General features: G+C 36.3%; 2 protein-coding genes and 1 long non-coding RNA gene across 4 annotated transcripts; 1 reads left to right on the top strand and 2 right to left on the bottom strand.

Annotated features, from left to right (window-relative positions):
- LOC122149268 lies at nucleotides 1-816 on the bottom strand. Its single transcript, XR_006162891.1, has 3 exons — nucleotides 801-816; nucleotides 426-533; nucleotides 1-297 (listed from the first exon to the last, which is right to left on the bottom strand). It is a non-coding gene; the product is annotated as an uncharacterized LOC122149268 (long non-coding RNA).
- Nucleotides 817-11,539: 10,723 nt separating this feature from the next.
- On the bottom strand, nucleotides 11,540-15,861 carry LOC122134730 (urokinase plasminogen activator surface receptor-like). Its single transcript, XM_042711399.1, has 4 exons — nucleotides 15,853-15,861; nucleotides 12,159-12,291; nucleotides 11,888-11,998; nucleotides 11,540-11,757 (listed from the first exon to the last, which is right to left on the bottom strand). Exons 1-4 carry the CDS (start codon nucleotides 15,859-15,861, stop codon nucleotides 11,540-11,542), a joined length of 471 nt encoding a protein of 156 aa, XP_042567333.1.
- Nucleotides 15,862-15,871: 10 nt separating this feature from the next.
- LOC122149267 (phosducin-like protein) lies at nucleotides 15,872-20,233 on the top strand. Of its 2 annotated transcripts, none has more exons than XM_042778614.1 (5): nucleotides 15,872-15,970; nucleotides 17,390-17,573; nucleotides 17,696-17,877; nucleotides 18,322-18,606; nucleotides 19,485-20,233. In XM_042778614.1, exons 2-5 carry the CDS (start codon nucleotides 17,399-17,401, stop codon nucleotides 19,767-19,769), a joined length of 927 nt encoding a protein of 308 aa, XP_042634548.1. In that variant the 5' UTR covers nucleotides 15,872-15,970; nucleotides 17,390-17,398; the 3' UTR covers nucleotides 19,770-20,233. The 2 variants fall into 2 exon arrangements, with proteins under 2 accessions (XP_042634548.1, XP_042634547.1); XM_042778613.1 differs by having other exon boundaries at nucleotides 15,892-15,970; nucleotides 17,345-17,573.
- The last annotated feature ends 343 nt before the right edge of the window (nucleotides 20,234-20,576 follow it).

Raw genomic sequence — 20,576 nt, 5'->3', positions numbered from 1 at the left:
ATGTCATAAAAAACTTTTATATCAGGACACAAAAGATGTGTTGTACAGAGAAAATTCCATCTCTATATTCAGTACAGTGTATCTCATTGTAGAATGTGTAAAGCTGCTGGATTCAGTGCAGCAGGATGAAGGAGACCAGAGAACAGCAGAGGAACAGGAAGCTCTGAGTGACACTCTGAGCACCGTTACACAGGTTCCCTGAACAACAAGAGACACCCTGAACATCACCAACTGGTGTAGCAGCATCACAAATAGATTTAGAAACACAGCCTTTTATAGACTGGCCTCCAGAACTCCCTGATGAAAAGAAAGAAAACAGAAAACAGAGGTTAGTCTAAGTTGGAAGTGAGTAAATGTGATCTGTATCAGATGCTCAATCATAAGAGCAATACAAATCATGACTTCTTTCTTTTCCAGATTCTCACCTGTTGCTTTAAAGCAGCGGTCTTCACTCCCTGAACAACTCACTGTGTTTGAGCAGCTCTGTCCATCACAATAGTAACATTTATTTCCATTGGGGACATTAGAGGGATCTACAGGATGAAAACATGAATTGCAAGGATAAAATTTATCTTCTGATGCAAAGTAAAACGCCGCCCCGGTCTAACTGTGCACATGCATAACACTCTGTTAGCTGACTCGGCATTCAATCAATTCAGCCTTGCTGACAAGCTGCACCCTGTAACACTGTAGTTATTAAGATTCCATGACTGAATATCCTGTGCAGTTAAAGTAAAATTAGTGTTGACCTTAAAGATAATCAGTTGTGAACTTCATATGGTCAGTAAATCACGCAATACCTGGAGCATCTTTTACTAAAAACTAACACTTTATTGATTTACACTGTGTCTGTGATATTCTACAAGCAATTCCCGCTAAAGTATTGTCTTTCCATATTGTCCCGAAGTTCATGGATCCAGATTGCACAGTCAAACTCGGACTGCACAATCAAAAATATTAAATCCCCAAGAAATTTCACTATTGCAATTAGAAATTGCTAATTTCGACCACCTGGAAAAAATGCTGAGACAGTGGAGTTTTTCCAGAAAGACACAAGTTAACTCAATAAGAATTGACAGAATAAAATATAAAAACGTCAAAAATTACAGCATTTTGAACCTCATTTTCAAAATATTGATTCCATTTTAATACAAATTATACTGTTCTTGTTAGCATAACAATCTGAGAACAAAAAAATTTAACAGCAGCATAACAAATCGGAATTAAGCTTGGTATTCTGTGATTATTACAATCATAAATTCTGTGAGGATGTCATCAGTATTTTAAAAGTTCTGTGAGAAAGTTACATTTCCAATGAATATTGAAGCAAGCACACAGTAAAAACACCAGCATCTCCGATAGACCTAAAGAATAAAAGTGACTATTTTAAATTCATCTGTGATATTTAGTGTTTGTGACAGAGACAGTTACCACTTTGTATATTTAGCTGATTGTTATAGGATCGATTCATGCACGTCAACAATTGGAAAATCCACTGGGACATGTTTTTACTTTTTGATCCGCACAAGCAAACCCGTCAGACCCATACACTCATAAACACGCGTCTGAGAGAGTGCCTGTGTAGTTTTTCACCGCAAATCTGAAAATACAGATAGCGATTCAAAACATACTAAACTGAGCTATCTGCTTTTTTTGTGCATGCTGATCAATAACATAATTCCAAATGCACGTATTTGTATTGTACCTGCAGTTGAAGAGGAACGTTAAACAGAATAAAAACTGAGATTTGCAGATCCATGAAGCTTTGATCAGGAGCTGTCAAAGAAAAATAACGTCTGTTTCAGTCTCATTTTATAGCTCATCGAAGGGGAGGGTCTCAGCCCCCTTTTGAGAAAATACAAGTTTAAACTAGTATACAGTCTAGGACTTAATTTTCTGTTATAACAAAGCAATGAAACGTTCACTATGCATAATTTACATGGGATCCTCTATAATGAAAATTTTGAAAAGTGTTTTTTAACTTTAAGAGAAATTACAAAGAATGTATAAGTCTGCTGTTAAAATTTCGCAATTTTAATTCAACTGTTATCCCAGAGCACTTGAAAAGCGTGAACTATGGCTTATCTATATATAAAAATTGTTATACCAACCTTCTTAAAGTTCATCCCACAATGTAACATTCTGCTCATCAGGTGCTCATCCTCACAGCTTTAATGTGTTTAAACCTGATTGACTTATCCTTTGTGGAACACACAAAGAAAGATATTTTGAAAAGTGTCTCCTAATCACTTTTGCAAGTGTGTGCTCCTGCCCCTTCATGGCTTTGTGTGTGTGTGTGTGTGTGTGTTTGTTTTGTGTCTGCAGCATGAAATGAAAGCCAGTATAGGTTCAATGTTGTTTGGGCCCGGTAGAACATTCTTTTAAGCATCATTTTAATGTTCTGCAGAAGAAGGAAAGTCATGAACATACTTTGTTGACACACTCCTGCTGAGTTGGTAGGTATTACCTCCATTCATATGGTGAGGATCGAACAAAACGGTTAATGGAAAAACTTGGCCATGTATATTAGTTTCTATGATATTTACACACACACACACACACACACACACTGAGATCACGAGTTTGTGGCACGGGTGGAGTTTCATATACAGACGCATGTTTTTTCACATATAGCCACTTCCATACATATGACATGCAGTGCGAAATGATATACATATATATATATATATATACGTGCAAGTAGGATATATATGGTTTTCCCAGGGGGCGTGTAGAGGCCCTGTGCCACGCCCCGTGTATCAGCTATCCATAATGGCCGCAGATTCCAAGTAGGTGCGGTTAGGGACCCAGCCCCCGAACTTGGAAAAACACTGGGTGAAAAAAAAAAAAATAATACATGAAAACATCTGTTCCAACAGAACCATAGCTGTTTCCTGTCCTCTGAAATTTCCTGTTAAATCCTTCAGCGAATTTAGGTTTGGGTTTTAGCTCTTAAATCTTTTTATAAGTAAATCTCGCAATACCTGGAGCAGAATAAGACTGGTACTGGTACAAACTCTTGTCTTTTGTTTTTGCTGAGATCTTCTTTAGGTTCCTGAAAACTTGACCTGCAGGAATAAAGATGCATTTTTCATTTCAAATATTGATTAATTAAACCAAATTATAATGTTAATAAACAAAAAACACAAATGCACAACATAAAGTGCAGTAGTTCTGTGAGAAGTTCTTTCCAACAGCCTCAGTAACCAGCATCTCCATGCTTTTCATCTTAAACCCATATTGCAGACTATTATGCTGGTACTCATGCACCCACTGGGACCCACCCTGCCCCACCCACCTCTGACTGGAATAACAGCCTTTATAACCAATTTGTCTCCCACCTGCGTGAAGAGCGAACAGAAGAAAAACTGAGGAGCACACACTGAATGAAAAAAACAACGGAAACTTTATGAGAAAATACAAAAAGTATATGTTAGAAAGAAACATAAAATGGGATTAATGAAAACTCCTACAAAGACGATGACCACAGACTGCTGCAGGTGAATTCTTCTATCAAGTGAGACTTTCCACTTGGAACACCACAAAAAAATATTTTGAAAAGCAATTAGTATCCTGAAATGAAGCAGTATAACGATGTGGTTTGGGGCCCCCACATTCTTTTAAAAAAGAGAAATTCAAAACTAAAGTTGTGATGTAACATGCATTTGTCCGAAGTTTTTTTGGAGTGATTTTGCACACCCATCACAAATCACACAACACACCAACTTATTTATATTTACTACATAAAATACAAATTAGAGTATATATCAATGATAACACTGTTCACAACAAGCTATCCATTTTTCAAACATAAGGACATGAAACATTTTCCAACAGAACCTAGTTCTGTCCTTCTATTCTATAGGTTTATATATATATACATATTTTTGGTGGAAGATGGAGTTGAATAAAAACTGTTGCTGTCTTGACTTGACCTGCAGGAACATTTTTAAAAACAAATATGTAACAAACTATTTCAGTACAACAAAATGTGCATTAGTTCTTTCAACACTCTTTGCTTTTTTGCACATATCTTGTTGCTGGTATGGTTTATCATCTGGACTGGATAAACAGCCTTTATAACCAATTTTCCCCATTGCGTGCCGGAGAGCACACAATAAAAAAAAAATTGTAAAAATAGAAGAAACAAAATTAATCCTGAAAATAAAACAGGTGAACTATGTGAGATTTCTTGCTACAAAAAGTCCAACTGAAAACTGCATTAAGCCATAAGCATGCATTTGTAACGTTTTTTGGAGTGTTTTGACAGCTCTCCACGTATTTATTTTGCTACAAATTAGACGGAAACTACACAAAATAATTTTCTGAAGAAAGAAAGAAATGGAGTACTGTTGCATTTGATGTTGAATGATTTAGGTATTACCTCCATTTCAGTGGTGAGGTTGTAATGTTAATGGAAAAAGTCTCTTTTGGCCTGAAAATATTTGTTTCTGCTCTGATATTTTTCTATATATCTGAAGAGATAGCCATACATATATATGATATAGGTATTACCTATATGTTAATATATATTTGTTTCTGTGATATATCATATATATATATATATATATAATGGTTTTGTTACAACAAACTATCCGTTAAAGTAGGTGCGGTTCATTAACATAACCTGCACACACATTTGTTGGGACGTAAATCATCATGTTCCAACAGAACCATAAGTTTCCTTTCCTCCTATCTGCTTGACTTACCTGCCGCATGATCCACTCCTTCATCTGTCATCTGCTCAGCAATCCTCCCACGAACCTGCAAAGATCAATGATTGTATTACTGCTCAGCTAAGTCTCAAGCTCAAGTTATTGAACTTGTTACAATTACCTTTGATCGTCGCTCATTCAACTCAATTCAGTTCATAAATGCTGTTTAAGTGGATGCCGATCTGAGCATATCCTTCCTTCTGATATTAATTATTTTATTAATATATATTGTGTGATTATTAATCAAGTTATTGATCAGTATTTAACCTCCCAGATTGTTTGATGATTGACCTAAGAAGTAGAGCCATCTATATTCGTATAGATTGAAGTGTGCATATATCCTTTTTAGAAGTGGTTAGAGTAAAAGGTGTGAACACATGCACATGCACACATACACAAGTGTATTCTTTCCTTAGGGTCACAAGGCCATGCTATAAGGGGGTCAGGATGACCTACCATCTACGTAAGCTACGATGGACGAAGAGAACTGTGACATTTAGATGTTGAATAACAGATATTAAAAATCCCTTTTTATCCTGTATTCCTATTCTCCAAGATTGATGGCTGCATAGTATGACCAATCATTCTTATAAGATACTCGCTAGAAACTAGAAAACCTTGAGATGCAGACAAGGGCTCTGTGTGTATGTGTGTGTGTCAGCATCTATTCTCTGTGTTAGATGAGAAGACTGTCTCCTGCCGCCCTCCGGATCCGAGCTTAGGTGTCTTCTTTTTCATTTGCTGACACCTGCAATAATCATTTGGAGATATGCTTGAAGCGTTTACGTCCATGTGGAAACGGTTTATCTAGTTTATCTAGGTTTTCGAACCAATCAGAATTTTGCTGACTTATGCATAGACGCAATTAGCATCCTCTGTCAGGGTATAACTGTTGGTGATTTTGAATTGCACGCAGAGCGGCCTACAAACTCTATCGAGAGTGTTGAAGCTGACTTCTGCTGATGAAACTGCAAACTATTTTCTTCAGTAAAATTGTTCTTCAATTAATTGCATCTCAGACTTCTGTTCTTCATTTCCAACACCTGGTCCTTGGGTTTTAACTGTAAATTCCCCTACACTTTACAAACAAAACCACATCCATTAACAGTCAGTCCATGGCTCTGGAACTCAGCAAACACTCACACAGCTGACCATCTTCTCTCCTCCTTCTCTCCTCTTACAGAAGATGAAGTCTTTAAACGTATCCTCTCCAGCCACCCTACCATCTGTCCTCTAGACCTCAACTCCTCCCTTTTATAGCAAAATCACTTGGTTTTTCAACCAAGCGTCTTTCTTTCTCTCTCAGAACTACCAGCTGGACATTAACCGATCTGGATCTAAAAGTGGCCATTCAACTGAAACCTTGCTGTCAGTCACTGAAGCGCTACGGAGTGCAAGCGCAGAGTCCAAATCTTCAGTTCTCATTCTGCTAGATCTATCTGCTGCGTTCGACACTGTTAAACATCAAATCCTTCTGTCCACCCTCTCATCGCTTGACATTACCGGAACTTCACTCCACTGGATTGAGTCTTACCTCACAGGTATGTAGGTCCTTCTGGGTTGCTTGGGCACATTATTTGGTCAATATCAGCTCCATTAGTGTTACATCCCCTTTTTGTCTAGGGGTAATGGGGGAGGAACGAAAACGTATCTGTGAAAACCAATGGGCAACAAAAAGAAGTGAGAGTTGGCTCTATCTGCAATCCCAGCACTTACACACATGGAAACTCTTCAAGATTTTATATACAAAAAAAGTAGAGTCTTTGTACAGCAGTTAGGGAGGGGGAAGAAAGGGGTAAACGTTATGGAAAAAATAAGACGCTTCTAGCTTCAGGGGGCGGTTAAGGCAAAAACAATATGTTTTTCGAGAACTTGATCTTGATCTAACCTGTTACATTCCTGCAGAAGTGTTTAAATCCTTATCAGGAACTGACTGTTGACTTGCTTGTTTGCTCGACTGTGTCTTCCATTTCATCTGTCTAGAACTTAAATCGATAACCTGCTCACATCAGACATATATAATTTAGACAATCAAAATATTCAGCAAAGTGAATAAGACAATTCGTATATGCAGCACAATTATAAATTCTTTGACACTCAACACTTTGGAATGTTTGTTATGTATACCATAAATATAAACCCAGCATAAGACTATGGCAGTCAATACTTTGTAAAACAAATACTCAAGTCAATAACTTCAATTTCATTCATCAGTGCTCACCATTCATTCATAAAACTTGATGTAAAATTCAGAAGTGTTTACAAAACTACAAACTCTCTTTAATTATGAAGTTTATCTAAAAGATATACTCATAGGTAAACTTAGTCATGGTGTAATGGATAGAGAGTTGAACTTGTAACCCGAAGGTTGTGTGTTTGAGTCTCAGGTCCGGCAGGAATTGTTGGTGGGGGGGAATGAATAACCAGCACTCTCTTTCTCCCCAATACTGCGACTAAGGTGAGACCCTTAAGTAAGGCACCGAAACCCCCAACTGCTTCCCGGGAACCACAGCAATATGGCTGCCCACTGCTCTGGGTGTGTGTTAAATACTCTGTGTGTGCACTTGGATGGGTTAAATGCAGAGCACAGATTCCGAGTATGGGTCACCATACTTGGCCACACATCACTTCACCTTTTTTTAGTTTAATTTAGTCAAGAGGCAATCCCATTCGAACCGGAGTGCCTGCCCTAAGTGCTCATGTAAGCCACCCTGAGAGGGAAGAGGGTCTTCGGCATCCTTCTGTCTTGTAAGACAATGGAATCTGCACCGGGGCCTCTATAAATTTGCTGAGTTACAGCGCCAGCTGTGACTGTACAGTCCAATTCTTGAAGAGCATGCTAAATTGCAATTGCTGCAGGGAAAGATCATACCAGTCTATGTAGATGTTCGGTCTGCTCTCTGCCTTTTTCCGTTCTTTTTTCTCTTCCCACTAGTTCTCTCTCCTCCTCTCGCTAACTTCAATGCCTGATTGAATGGCATGGCTACATCTGTTACGACCTACAGCTACTTTTTCCAGGTCGTCTGGATTGATGTTACTTGCTTTCATGTCTTGTTTGCATACATCTTTGTAGTGAAGTACAGGCCTTCCTGCCGGCCTGGAGCCAGTGGCAAGATCTCAGTATAGCAGGGATTCGGCCAGCATTCATGCGGCTGACATGACTGAGCCAGCACAGACGCCTCTGGGTGAGCAGGGTAAACATACTAGGTATCCCTGCATGCATCAAAACATTTTTATCAGAGATGTGGTCCTGCCATGAAATGCCCAGAATCCTTCTTAGACTGTGAAGATGGAAGGCATTGAGTCTGCGTTCTTGGTGAGAATATACAGTCCATGTTTTGCTGCTATAAAGCCGTGTATTCAGTACGCAGGCTTGATAGACCTTCATTTTGGTGTTGATTGTCAGCATGGAGTTATCCCAGACCCTCTTTGCCAGGCAGGCCATTGCTGTTGTTGCCTTTCCATTCCTTGCATTCAGCTCAACATTAAGAGAAAGATTATTGGAGATGGCGGAGCCAAGATAGATAGATACAATTCTCCACCACCTCAATGGCATGATCCTCAATAAAAATACTAGGGGCACAGCTAACATCTTGTCCCATTATGTTGGTTTTGAGAGTGTTAATAACCAGTACAAAATCTCTGCTAGCATGTGAAAAGCAGTTTTTCAGACGTTGTAACTCTTTTTCATCATGTGCTACCACGACAGCATCATCTGCAAAGAGCAGTTCTCTGATCAGCACTCTCTGTACCTTAGTCTTGTCTCTGAGACGCATGAGGTTGAACAGATTCCCATCGCTTCTGGTGTGAATTTCTATGCCCTCGTCTGACTGATTGAAGGCACAATATAACACTAGAGAGAAGAAAACACCAAAGATTGTTGGGGCTGAAACACATCCTTGTTTGACACCACTTCGAATTGGGAAGGGGTCGTGTTGGCGTTTTCCTATATGAAAATGAACGTGCATTATGAAACGCATTAAGTTATATTAAAAGCATGCATCAGCTCCGTACAGGCAAGCAGACGAGTCCAGAACGCAATGCGTTAACGTTAATAATTTTCCTCCCATAGAAAATCATTATAAATAAAACATGTTATGTAGCTTAATGGACAAAGACAATGATATAAAAGAGCTGTGGGCAGTTTATACTATATGGAAAAGAAACTTTGCGTGTTGAATTTATTCTGTATCATGTTCTCGCTTTGTGGGTTTTATCATAAACATGAGAGGAGCACTCTGTATATAACACCGCTGTATATAATACAACATAACACTGCCCTCTAGTGGGACGTTAAAGTATCATCTTAGTCCATTATGCCACATTTTGCGGTATGGTATATAAAATATTGAATTTCACATTTGAATAGCATCTTAATACATTAAGCCATATTAAGTGTTTACATTTTCTACTGGAGGAAAACGCTTAATGAGAGACTTTGCGCACTGCATTCATATTCTGTTGTTCTATGACCACAGATTTGCGGGTTTTGTCTTTTTCTTCTACAGAGGATTTGCAGGACCCTGTACGCTACGGTACTAAATTAGTTTTAATCGTTTAACCACCACGAAGTCTACATTGGCAACACGCACGATTTGTGTATATTGCAAGTGATGTCGTAGGTAGAGAGTGCAAGTGGCTATTGCAAGTGACTTCGTAATTTAGTTTCTTTTTTTCTTGTGTTCACCACCTGGCTACTGTTGTAAAATTGAGAGATTCAAACAAAAAATTATAAATAAATTGAACAAAAAAAGCGCAAGTGTCTGAGAGTGCAAGTCTGAGAATGCAAGTGCAAGTCTGCAGCCGGACCCTCTTGGCCACACACTCTTGTCACCATCTAAACCAAATTATTTTATCTTGGTCTCATCAGACCACAGGACATGGTTCCAGTAATCCATGTCCTTAGTCTGCTTGTCTTCAGCAAACTGTTTGCGGGCTTTCTTGTGAATCAGCTTTAGAAGAGGCTTCGTTCTGGGACGACAGCCATGCAGACCAATTTGATGCAGTGTGCAGCATGTGGTCTGAGCACTGACAGGCTGACCCCCCGACCCTTCAACCTCCGCAGCAATGCTGGCAGCACTCATACATTTATTTCCCAAACACAACCTCTGGATATGACTCTGAGCATGTGCACTCAGCTTCTTTTGGTCAACCACGGCGAGGCCTGTTCTGAGTGGAACCTTGTCCTGTTAAACCACCGTTGTCTGCAGCTCAGTTTTCAGGGTGTTGGCGATCTTCTTATAGCCTACGCCATCTTTATGTAGAGCAACAATTCCTTTTTTCAGATCCTCAGAGAATTCTTTGCCATGAGGTGCCATGTTGAACTTCCAGTGACCAGTACGAGAGAATGAAAGCGATAACACCAAATTTAACACACCTGCTCCCCTTTCACACCTGAGACCTTGTAACAATAATGAGTCACATGACACCGGGGAGAGAAAATGACTAATTGGGCCCAAATTTGGACATTTTCACTTAGGGATGTACTCACTTTTGTGGCCAGCGGTTTAGACATTATTGTCTATGTGTTGAGTTATTTTGAGGGGACAGCAAATTTACACTGTTATACAAGCTGTATACTCACTACTTTACATTGTAGCAAAGTTTTCATTTCTTCAGTGTTGTAACATGAAAAGATATAATAAAATATTTACAAAAATGTGAGGGGGTGTACTTACTTCTGTGAGATACTGTATATTTAGTTTTATAGATACATTGTATATAATGAGGAACGGAAAAACCTGTTTATGGTCATTTTACACACATTTTGCAGAAAGAAAAATGCTATACTGAATCATTCTGTTATACCATAGTTGAGAATCATCTTTATACAAAGTTTGGTAAAAAAAAAAAAAAAAAGAAATCTTGAAAACTAAAAATGTATTGGTGATTTAAAAAATCAGTTGTTTTTTGCCTAACGCATGTTCATTCATGTCTTTTTTATTTTTTTAAAGAAATTGAGTCCCGATGTCAACCGAGGACATAGCATAACTTGTGAATGAGATATTTTAATTTTTTTTTTTTTTTTGCTCTAAATGATGTAAAGACATGGAAAAAACTATTTTTTTCCTAAAACGTTTTTTTTCTCGGGTCTTAGAGAGGTTAATGACTATGTGCTTCTTATTTTTGTAATTTCTTTGGAATATTATTAGCATCTGTGAGATTTAATCAGTCCAAACAACAGTTTTAAGGTTAACTGATCTAATTTTTGGTTCTCTGGAAAATAGTGATCTGTGTATTATGTTGAAAATCAAAGTGTTTTGTGTAAAATTATGTTGTTTTAGTTATACTGTACACAAAAAAAAATATACCAAAAAAAAAACCAACAAGCTCATCCAACAACACAAGTTGTATGTCTTTTAGATAACTTTTTTTGTTTTGAAGTGGTATGGTTAGGTTATTGTGTTGTGGTGAGTTGTATAATTGGAATGGGGTCAATGATTGGCATGTTGTTTTAATTCAATCCTTCCAATTTAATTCAAATAATTTAATTTACTAACTGAGTGAAATCATGTCATTTGAAATATAAAGTGTTACTGTTTATGACATGACGTCAAATAAAAAATGGGCTGCTAAACATCTATATATTCATAGGCCTGCATATAAGTCACAGAATAAATTTACTTCTGAATAAATTTAATTTCTTTGACAAGGATTCTGCTTTTACCTGAATAGCTGATTTAGTATTTTTTTCTCAATATTAAAGGTTAAAATTGACAATAGAGCCCAAACTATCAAATTAGTTGCTATTTATTTTCAGATCTAAAAATCAACACTCAAACACAAACTGAGTTTGTACATAAGGCTGTTCTGTACAGCGAGTCTCATGTAGAATGTGTAGAGCTGCTGGATTCAGTGCAGGCAGGGATGAAGGAGAGCAGAGAACAGCAGAGGAACAGGAAGCTCTGCGTGACACTCTGAGCACCATTACACAGGTTCCCTGAACAACGCAGGATGCTCTGAACATCATTAACTGATGTAGCAGCATCACAAATAGATTTAGAAACACAGCCTTTTACTGCTGACTGGCCTCCATAACTCCCTGATGAAAAGACAGAAAACACAGGTTAGTCTAAGCTGGAAATCTGTTTAAGTTAGCTGTATAAAATGTTTAACGTGAATGATGGAGAAGCAAAAATAATGACCATGATCTTCCTTTTCCAGATTCTCACCTGTTGCTTTAATGCAGCGGTCTTCACTCCCTGAACAGCTCATTATGTTTAAACAGCTGTGCCCATCACAAGAGTAACATGTCTTTCCATTGGGGATAATGGCGCTGAGATCTACAAAAGTAAACAAGTGTCTTTTTATTTTTTTCTGTACAAACATAACATCTAGTGAATCATTTTTTTTTCCCTGATTGAATGTCATTAATAGAGGTAAAAACAACTGCTGACTTTAAAAGAGGACAGTCATTTGCATATGATCATTGAAGTTCAATACCTGGAGCATCTTTGGCGTTACAAAGGTCAGTGTCACAGCAGGAATAAGATGTCTTTACAACACCGAAGTTCATGGACCCATTTTGACAGTCAACAGTACAGCTTTTAATACTCACTTGAGAACTTATTTTTACCTTAAAAAAACATGAATGATACATGAAAGACCAATGCTGTAGAAAGCAGCAGTGAGAGATAAAAACAAATATATATGTATAATTTCAGCTGCAAAGCAAAAGAGAAGTAACATTTTGCATTTTCTCATTTTAAATAATTGTCATTGCAAAAAAAGTTAATTTTTACTGTTGTAACATCATCTTCGTCAGTCAAATATTACTTACCATTTTGTGTTACTGCGTTGAACTCATGCACTTGGAGGATCCACTGGGAAATGTTTTTACTTTTTGATCCGCACAAGAACCTGTCAGACCCATACACTCATAACAGCTGAAAGAGTGTCCTTTAGTAATAAGAGAGAGAGAAAGACATCAATGATCCGTATTACTCAATAACATTACAAACACTATTTGTCTTTGTACCTGCAGTTAAGAGAACGAACAGAAGAAAAACTGAGATTTGCAGATCCATCTTTGATCAGGAGCTGAATGAAATAACGTCTGTTTCAGTCTCATTTTATAGCTTATCAGAAGGGGTGGGACTTTGTTAACGGTAATAACAAGACATTATAAAATGACATAACTGATCACACTGAGTCTACTCGGCAGTATTAAGAATGAGATTTTAAAAGATTCTGATTTCTGGACACAGAACTGATGGAGGTACTGTATTCCTGAATGGCCAAAAGCATTTTTATACATTTTTAAATAAATGACCATAGACCACCATAGGCCACAGGCCATCTGTAAATCTGTAGCGTACAATATACATACCCCAGCTTAACAAATGAATACAGTAGCAACTATATCAATATATTTTAAGCAGAACAAAATCTATTTATTATTTCCCTTTGAACAGATACTACTAGAAGAACAGTCAATTACCAAAAGTAAGCCATACAGCTTTGGAATGACATGAGGGTGAGTAAATGACCTTTCACATGCAGAAAGAAGATTGTCTGAGACAAATGTTAATAGAATTATTGTTTTATTATAAATAGTTTATGTAGTATATGTATGTATTTTCGGTAACACTTTACAGTAAGGTTCAGTTTGTTAACATTAGTTAACTACATCTGTGAAAAACAGGTCAAAAGCATTTATTAATCTTATAGTTAATTAATGCAGCATTTACTTAAATACTATTAAAATGTAAAGTCATATCTGTTATTATTTAACTGACATTAGCGAACGTGAACTAACAATAATAATTAGTATTTTTATTAATTAAAATCAACAAAGATGGATAAATACTGCAGCAAATTTATTGCTCAATTAATGTTAATACATTAATTATGAGACATTATTGTTACCATTTCCTCTTTTTTTGTCTGGATATTTATGTTCACATGGAAAATGCTAAATAAATAAAAAATAATGTAATTAGAATAACCTGTTTTAACGGTTCACATGCAAACCATTAACCCAGCAACACAAAAAGAACGTTTACAAGACTTTATTAAAAAAAATCAGGTTATTTAATGTTTTAGCTACAATGAACTCTGTCTGTATTTGTGCTCGTATGAGTCTTGTTCAGTTTAAAACTGTTCACAGAATTAATTTCACCAAAGCAAAATTGAAAAAAAGAAGAAGAAGAAAAAAAACTTTCTTTAACAGAAGATGACAGATGCAATAGATGTTCTCTGTCCCCAGCAGATCATTTACACCTGCCTTAAACTGAATTCTTTCTGGTTTCCTTTTTTGACACACTGTTTCTGTGCAACCCTGTCCAATAATTGCAATTTTTGGAGAAATCTCTGTTGATGGTTTATATGGTGTAAGTGTCATGCTGATATTAATGACTTCATGTCTTTTCTACATTTGGAAAAAAAATATTAAACACCCCTAACATTCTGGTAATTCTTTTTATAGATTATGGAATCCTATGCTTTCCTTTGTCGAGACATCTTCATTGTAGAACCCCCCCCCATTTTATTTATTTTTTCCTCTCTCCCTCTAGTTTATGTGTGACAATTTGGGTAGGGATAAGGGTGATGTTCTGGTTATTATAATTTTATTCATTTATTACTGTAGATAAAACATTAAAAATAAAATAAAAAATAGTAGGTTGTGCTGTTTTTCACATGTCCCATGTATATAGTGTTATTTAACAATCTGCATGATAAAAATAAATGAATAATAAAAAATCAGGTTATTTTCCAGTGGTGACATCGAAATACAAGTATTCACATTCAGCTCAGAGTATCATATTTATTATGTGAATTGTGATGTTGAAACGAAAAAAAAAAAAATGATATATTTCCTCATCTCCTGCAGCGAAACACTTGCTCAGGTTGGATGTGCTTAAATTTGCAGTAAGGATGAAAAAAATGTTTTTACCTATTAATCTGAACAAGAATCGTCCAAACCTATTTTAATGGCAGCACAGTGAGGATCAACTCCCTATTAATACTTGTGGTTCTGAATTCATTTAAACAGTAAGCATTCAACGGGAAAATGAGTGGTCAGGTGTTCACTTGCTTTTGCCAATATAATGTGTTATTTTGAACTAACACATATAAATGGCATCAATTTTGTTATTTTTTAGTATATTTGGCTTTAATTTGGAGTTGTTACATGTTCATGTGGTTTTTTGTACTTGGTGAAATCACACTCACCAGAGAACACAGACATATTTTTTGTATGGAATTTTGCATAATTTCAGGATTTCTTTTTTTTTACACAAACCTGAAATATGTTAGATAAAGTGACATCAATTAACCTTTAGTCATTGCATGAATTATTTGTCTGAACATATGTCATTTCAGGCATTCGTGTTGTTGTGGCTTTGCATATAGTGTTAGTGTTTTTTGAGAAAAAAAAAAAAAAATTAAAGCCTTTAATACCCTGAAGGCTTTTCATATATATGTGGATCATATTTGTGCATGTGGGTTATAATGCACATTCTAAAAAGCAGATTACACAGTGGCATTAGTAGACATTTTCTGGGTTAAGCTGACATGGAACAGCATTTACCATACAACACACATAAAATACTAAATATGAACATACTTTTTATTACTACCAAGTTGCATCAATGTCTCGTCATGTTTAGATGTTTCTTTATATTTTATATTTTTTATGTTTTTTTAATTATGTTTTTATTTATTTATTTATGAAACCTGGAAAAGTTCCTCAAGACAAAACATGATGTTGGCTGGCTGCTATGCTTTTCTGGGGTGTTATGATTTGTTACTAAGCGTCGCTATAGTTCCAATAATTACAGTAATGACTCATTTTAATGATGCAGCATTCCAGAGAATATTTTTATTGTTTTTTCTTATTTTTTTTTTGACATTTCTTAGATTTCTTTGTGTGTTTGTGTGTGTGTGTCTAATTAACCATCTTTCGGTGAAATGCTAAATGACTAAATGTAAATGTTTTTATTTTATAATAAATATGCATAACGTTTTCTAGTTTTCTAAGTGGGTTAGAGTTACCCCTAAAGGAGGTTTTGACCCCCCGAGACGCGATTTTGATAGCAATTCCCAAAACAAAAAACAAACAAAAACACCTTCTGGCACCAAAACATTTGAAACGCCTTCTGTCAATCGCTTCTAACTCTTATTGGCGGATACTCACGTCAATCATCTCTTCAGCGCTGTCATTGGTCAATAAGTGTGCTTGCGCTGTGTAGCGTCAGCCTAGGGTCTGAAGAGGCTGTTTCAGCGATTAACTGCGATAAAGGAGACATATATTGGTAAGATTCAGTCGGGTTACCAGATTATAAATGTTATAATAATCATAAACCCATCTTGTTTATAATATATATATCCTATTTTATTAGGATTTTTGTGGTATTTTGTGTTGGTGGGTTAGCGTTATATAGTTTGCTAGCATGTTAGCGTGTTATTGTAGAATTCTGTCAGCGGGAATCTCATATTTATAATTTAACTTTATAGTTGCTGATTTTTAATTTGCAAATCAGACGCCTTTTAAGTGAACGGTATTGATTTTTCAGTTTGTTTAGTTAGGTAGTTTGTTTCTCAAACATTATCAGATGAAATTTCGCCAGGTAAACTAGCAGGTTGTGTTTGAGAGATTAGCTAATACTAAATCTATACGCATTTCTAACGAAATGTATGATTGTATGTGTTTACACTGAAGCTGTCTTATGTTAAAAATACATTTTGTAAGACTTCAGTCATTAGTCTAGATTTCATGTCCAGAGGGGATGAGGGCTAATTGGATTTCTTACCAGCCCCAGTTTAATTTTCTCATGAGGTATTTAAGAACTAGATTTGCATTTCCTGAATAACAGCACGTGATAATGGGCAGCAAAAGCATAATGTTAGTGTATGAACTGTGTATTATTTTGAGTTAAATTATCTAAAAAAATGAGAGAAGGTAACCCAGTCTTTGTAAACAATCATTAATCTAAAAACTGTAATGCTATTACACTCACTAATGTATAAAAAAAAAAAAAAAAAAGCAGATTTTTTTTTTATTATTTTTTTTTTAAACGTAACTTACTTAGAAACGATATTGGTGTGACAACATATTGATTGTAAATATAAAGCAAAAGTATTATGCATGCAGCAATAATACAGTGTACAGTACTTTAACAGCATTTAACTATATACTACATTTAACAAATACTAATAGATTTTTTACATTTGAAGTAGAATTCTTGTATAACCTAATATTAATTTATAAATATTTTTACAACTGTCAACCTTGGTGTATTTATAATTAAACTAGATTAAGAAAAGCTGTAGACAGAGAAGTTGTTTATTATTCATGTTACCTAATGCATTAACTAATGTTGTTTGAATATTTTTATTTTTAATTTCCTCTGTAAATACACTTTATAAATGATTTATGCAAAAACAAAACTTAAAATTATGTATAATAAAGAATGAAAAGAAACATCCTAAAAGTAAAACCCAACCTAAAGTTTAAAGTAAATCTAAAATAAAAAAAGAGAGAATAAACTAATGTTAACCAAATGAACCTTGTGAAGCGTTGCCTTTAATTTATTTTATTTTTATTTTGTGTGTTGTGTAGTTTTTTTTTATGGTGGGTTGTTTTTTCTGTCTGCTTAACTGCTGGTTTTGATGTTTCTTGTTCTCAGCGTGATGTTTGTATGTTGTCTGTGTGTCTTTCACATGTATCTCAGTGTGTCGTCATGACGACGCTTGATGATAAGCTTCTTGGGGAGAAGCTGCAGTATTACTACAGCAGCAGTGAGGATGAAGAGAGCGACCATGAGGAAGAAGAGAACGCATCCAAAACCATCCGCGACCAGGAGGTGCTGGACGTGGAACTCGACTACAGTGCAGATGGCAGTTCGGTCAACACTGGTACAGTTAAACATGAATTATGAACACAAATTTGTACTTCTGTCTCTCACAGCCTCTGATTAAAAGATGCTGCATCCACGTTCATCAGCCACACATCTTCTGACTGTGTGTTTCTCCCACAGGGCCGAAGGGAGTGATCAATGACTGGCGTAAATACAAGCAGCTGGAGAACGAGCAGCGCGTGGAGCAGCAGAAAGAGATGGAGCGACTCATCAAGAAACTCAGCATGACCTGCAAGTCGCATCTAGAGGAAGAAGCGGACAGACAGAAACAGAAAGAGCTGCAGGATAAGATCGCAGGCAAAGTGAGAAACACTCAATACACTAGTCAACATACCGAATGTCACAGAATATCACGATACAGTGGTTATTGTCATTATAGTTTTTACTGATATTTTTATTTTTTTTATTTTTTTTTTTTTTTTCAGTTGAAATTTTAGTAATTTAGTTTTTCAGATTTTTTTCACTATTTTAATTTTTAGTTGTTTTAGTACTTAAAAATAAATTAAAATGTAACTTATAAATTTTTTTTTTTATGAGAAATGTTGCCTTCACAACCACCTGGTTTATTATTTTATTGCTAACTATTCATATCAAATAGATAATCTCTCATTACATAAAAAATAAAAAATTATTATTAAAAATATAAATACAATTTTCTATGTTTTTTTTTATTTTTCTTTGCCCTTCCTATTTCTGAATATCAGCAACAAAATTTTATTCTCTCTATTTCTTTTATTTTGCTTCAGGTGAACCTCCGTGTGGAGGAAGAAGAAGAGGAGGAGCAGGATGAGGAGGATGAAGCCTTCCTCCAGCAGTATCGTCTGCAGCGCATGGAGGAGATGCGGCGACAGCTGTGTGGAGGGCGGCGCTTCGAAAAGGTGATTGACATCTCTTCAGGGGAGGAGTTCCTGCATGCCGTTGATGAGGAGGGCAAGAACACTCTGGTGCTGGTCCACATCTATGAGCCAGAGGTGTCCGCCTGCCAGGCCATGGATGGAAGCCTGCTCTGCCTTGCAGTGCAGTACCCAATGGTAACACTGAAGAATTTTTAATTTTTTTTTATTATAGGGCTTTAAAGGAATAATTCAGCACAAAATGAAAATTTGCTAAAAATGTATTCACCCTCAGGCCATCCAAGATGTAGATGAGTTTTATTTATCGAAACTGATTTGGAGAAATTTACATCACTTGCTCACAAGTGAATCCTCTGCAGTGAATGGGTGCCGTCCGAATGAGAGTCCAAACAGCTGAGAAAAACATTGCAGTAATCCACACCGCTCCAGTCCATCAATTAATGTCTTGTGAAGTGAAAAGCGGTGTGTTTGTAAGGAGCAAATCCATCATTAAGATATTTGTACTTTAAATCGTTGCTTCCTTTATCCATAAAATCTCTTCCTGCAGTGAAAGAGTCCATTCCCTGTTGTCCTCTCACATATTTGTTTAGAACTGTTTCGCACTGGTTTCACATGTACACGGTGCTTGATCTGTGCATATTTCTCTCCTGATTCAGACAGGACAACTTTTTAACTGGAGAAAGCAATATTATGGATAGAGGACTCATATTTTTGTTGGGAGCTATGGTTTGAAGTTAAAAATGTCTTGATGGATTTGTTTCTAACAAACACACAGCTTTCCACTTCTCAAGATGTTAATTAACTGGAGTGCTGTGGATTATTGTGATGTTATTATCAGATGTTTGGACTCTCATTCTGACGGCACCCATTCACTGCAGAGCATCCATTGGTGAGCAAGTGATGGAATGCTAAATTTCTGCTCCCATGTAGAAACAAACTCATCTTCGTATTTTATGAGTAAATTTGCAGCAAATTCTCATTTTTGGGTAAACTGTTCTTTTAATTTGCATTAAGTTGTGATTTCTTTCTTCTCTGTTCTTCTCCTTGACCTGCAGGTGAAGTTCTGTCGGGTCCGGGGCTCTGCAGTCGGCACCAGCGCTCTTTTCCGCAGTTCGGCTTTGCCGGCCCTGCTGCTGTACCGCGGCGGTGAGCTGGTGGGGAATCTGGTGCGTGTGTCCGATCAGCTCGGAGATGATTTCTACGCCACAGACGTTGAAGCTCTGCTGCAGGAATATGGGCTTCTTCCAGAGAAATACATTCAGCCAAACACACACTCGTCTATTCGCAATGCCGCTGTCACTCACCCTAACGAGTCAGACAGTGACCTGGATATAGACTAAATGTGTAATGTCTGTACACAAACACACAGAGCCAGAAGAATATACACTCTTGTATATGTTCACACAGTGATTCAGACCCAATACAGTGACCAAAATCATAAACAACGGTAGCAGCTCAGAAAAATGTGAGAGACACTACTCTCAACACGGAATCTCTGTGCAAACGTTACACCATTCACAGATTACTGGACCAATACAGTAGATATCATTAGATGTATTTATGTGTGTGTCATTTCAGACACTTCCAGAATCGGGAGTGCTTCTTTATGCAAACAAAAATGCAAAACCCTTCAGAGAACCCTGCATCGATGTTTCACTATTTATTATCGTTTTAGATTTATACGTTTGATTATTTGTGTGTTTTTGGACATCTTAGCATGCTTTACCCTCTGTTAGTTTTATACATTTTGTAAACCTATCCATCAAGACAAATGCAAAAATAAAAACAAATGATTCAGATTTTACCCTTGTCTTGTGGTTATTTCATATGTGTGCATTTTCTCTGCATTTTAGGGGGGCGATTAGTTTAAAAACTAGCTATATAAACTCTAGGTCTAATATATTTTCTCCAGTTAATGCTTTCTGCCAGTATGAAATATTAAGCAAATTTGTCTGCTACATAAAATCTGGTAATAAAAGTCTCTTTTTATTATTATTATTATTATTTAAATATCTGAGTTAGTGCAGTGTATATATTTAATACCTGTTGCAGTTTTGTTTTATATTTTATGTTGAGTTTACAGCATTTATGACTTACTTTACTAATATATTGTAGAATATAAAAATTACAAAAATGAGAAAATAAAT

The sequence above is a fragment of the Cyprinus carpio genome, chromosome A21 (assembly GCF_018340385.1).
Source record: "Cyprinus carpio isolate SPL01 chromosome A21, ASM1834038v1, whole genome shotgun sequence".
Classification (NCBI taxonomy): domain Eukaryota; kingdom Metazoa; phylum Chordata; class Actinopteri; order Cypriniformes; family Cyprinidae; genus Cyprinus; species Cyprinus carpio.
The sequence above is the reverse complement of the archived record's forward strand: the minus strand, read 5'-3'. Positions and strand labels throughout refer to the sequence as shown.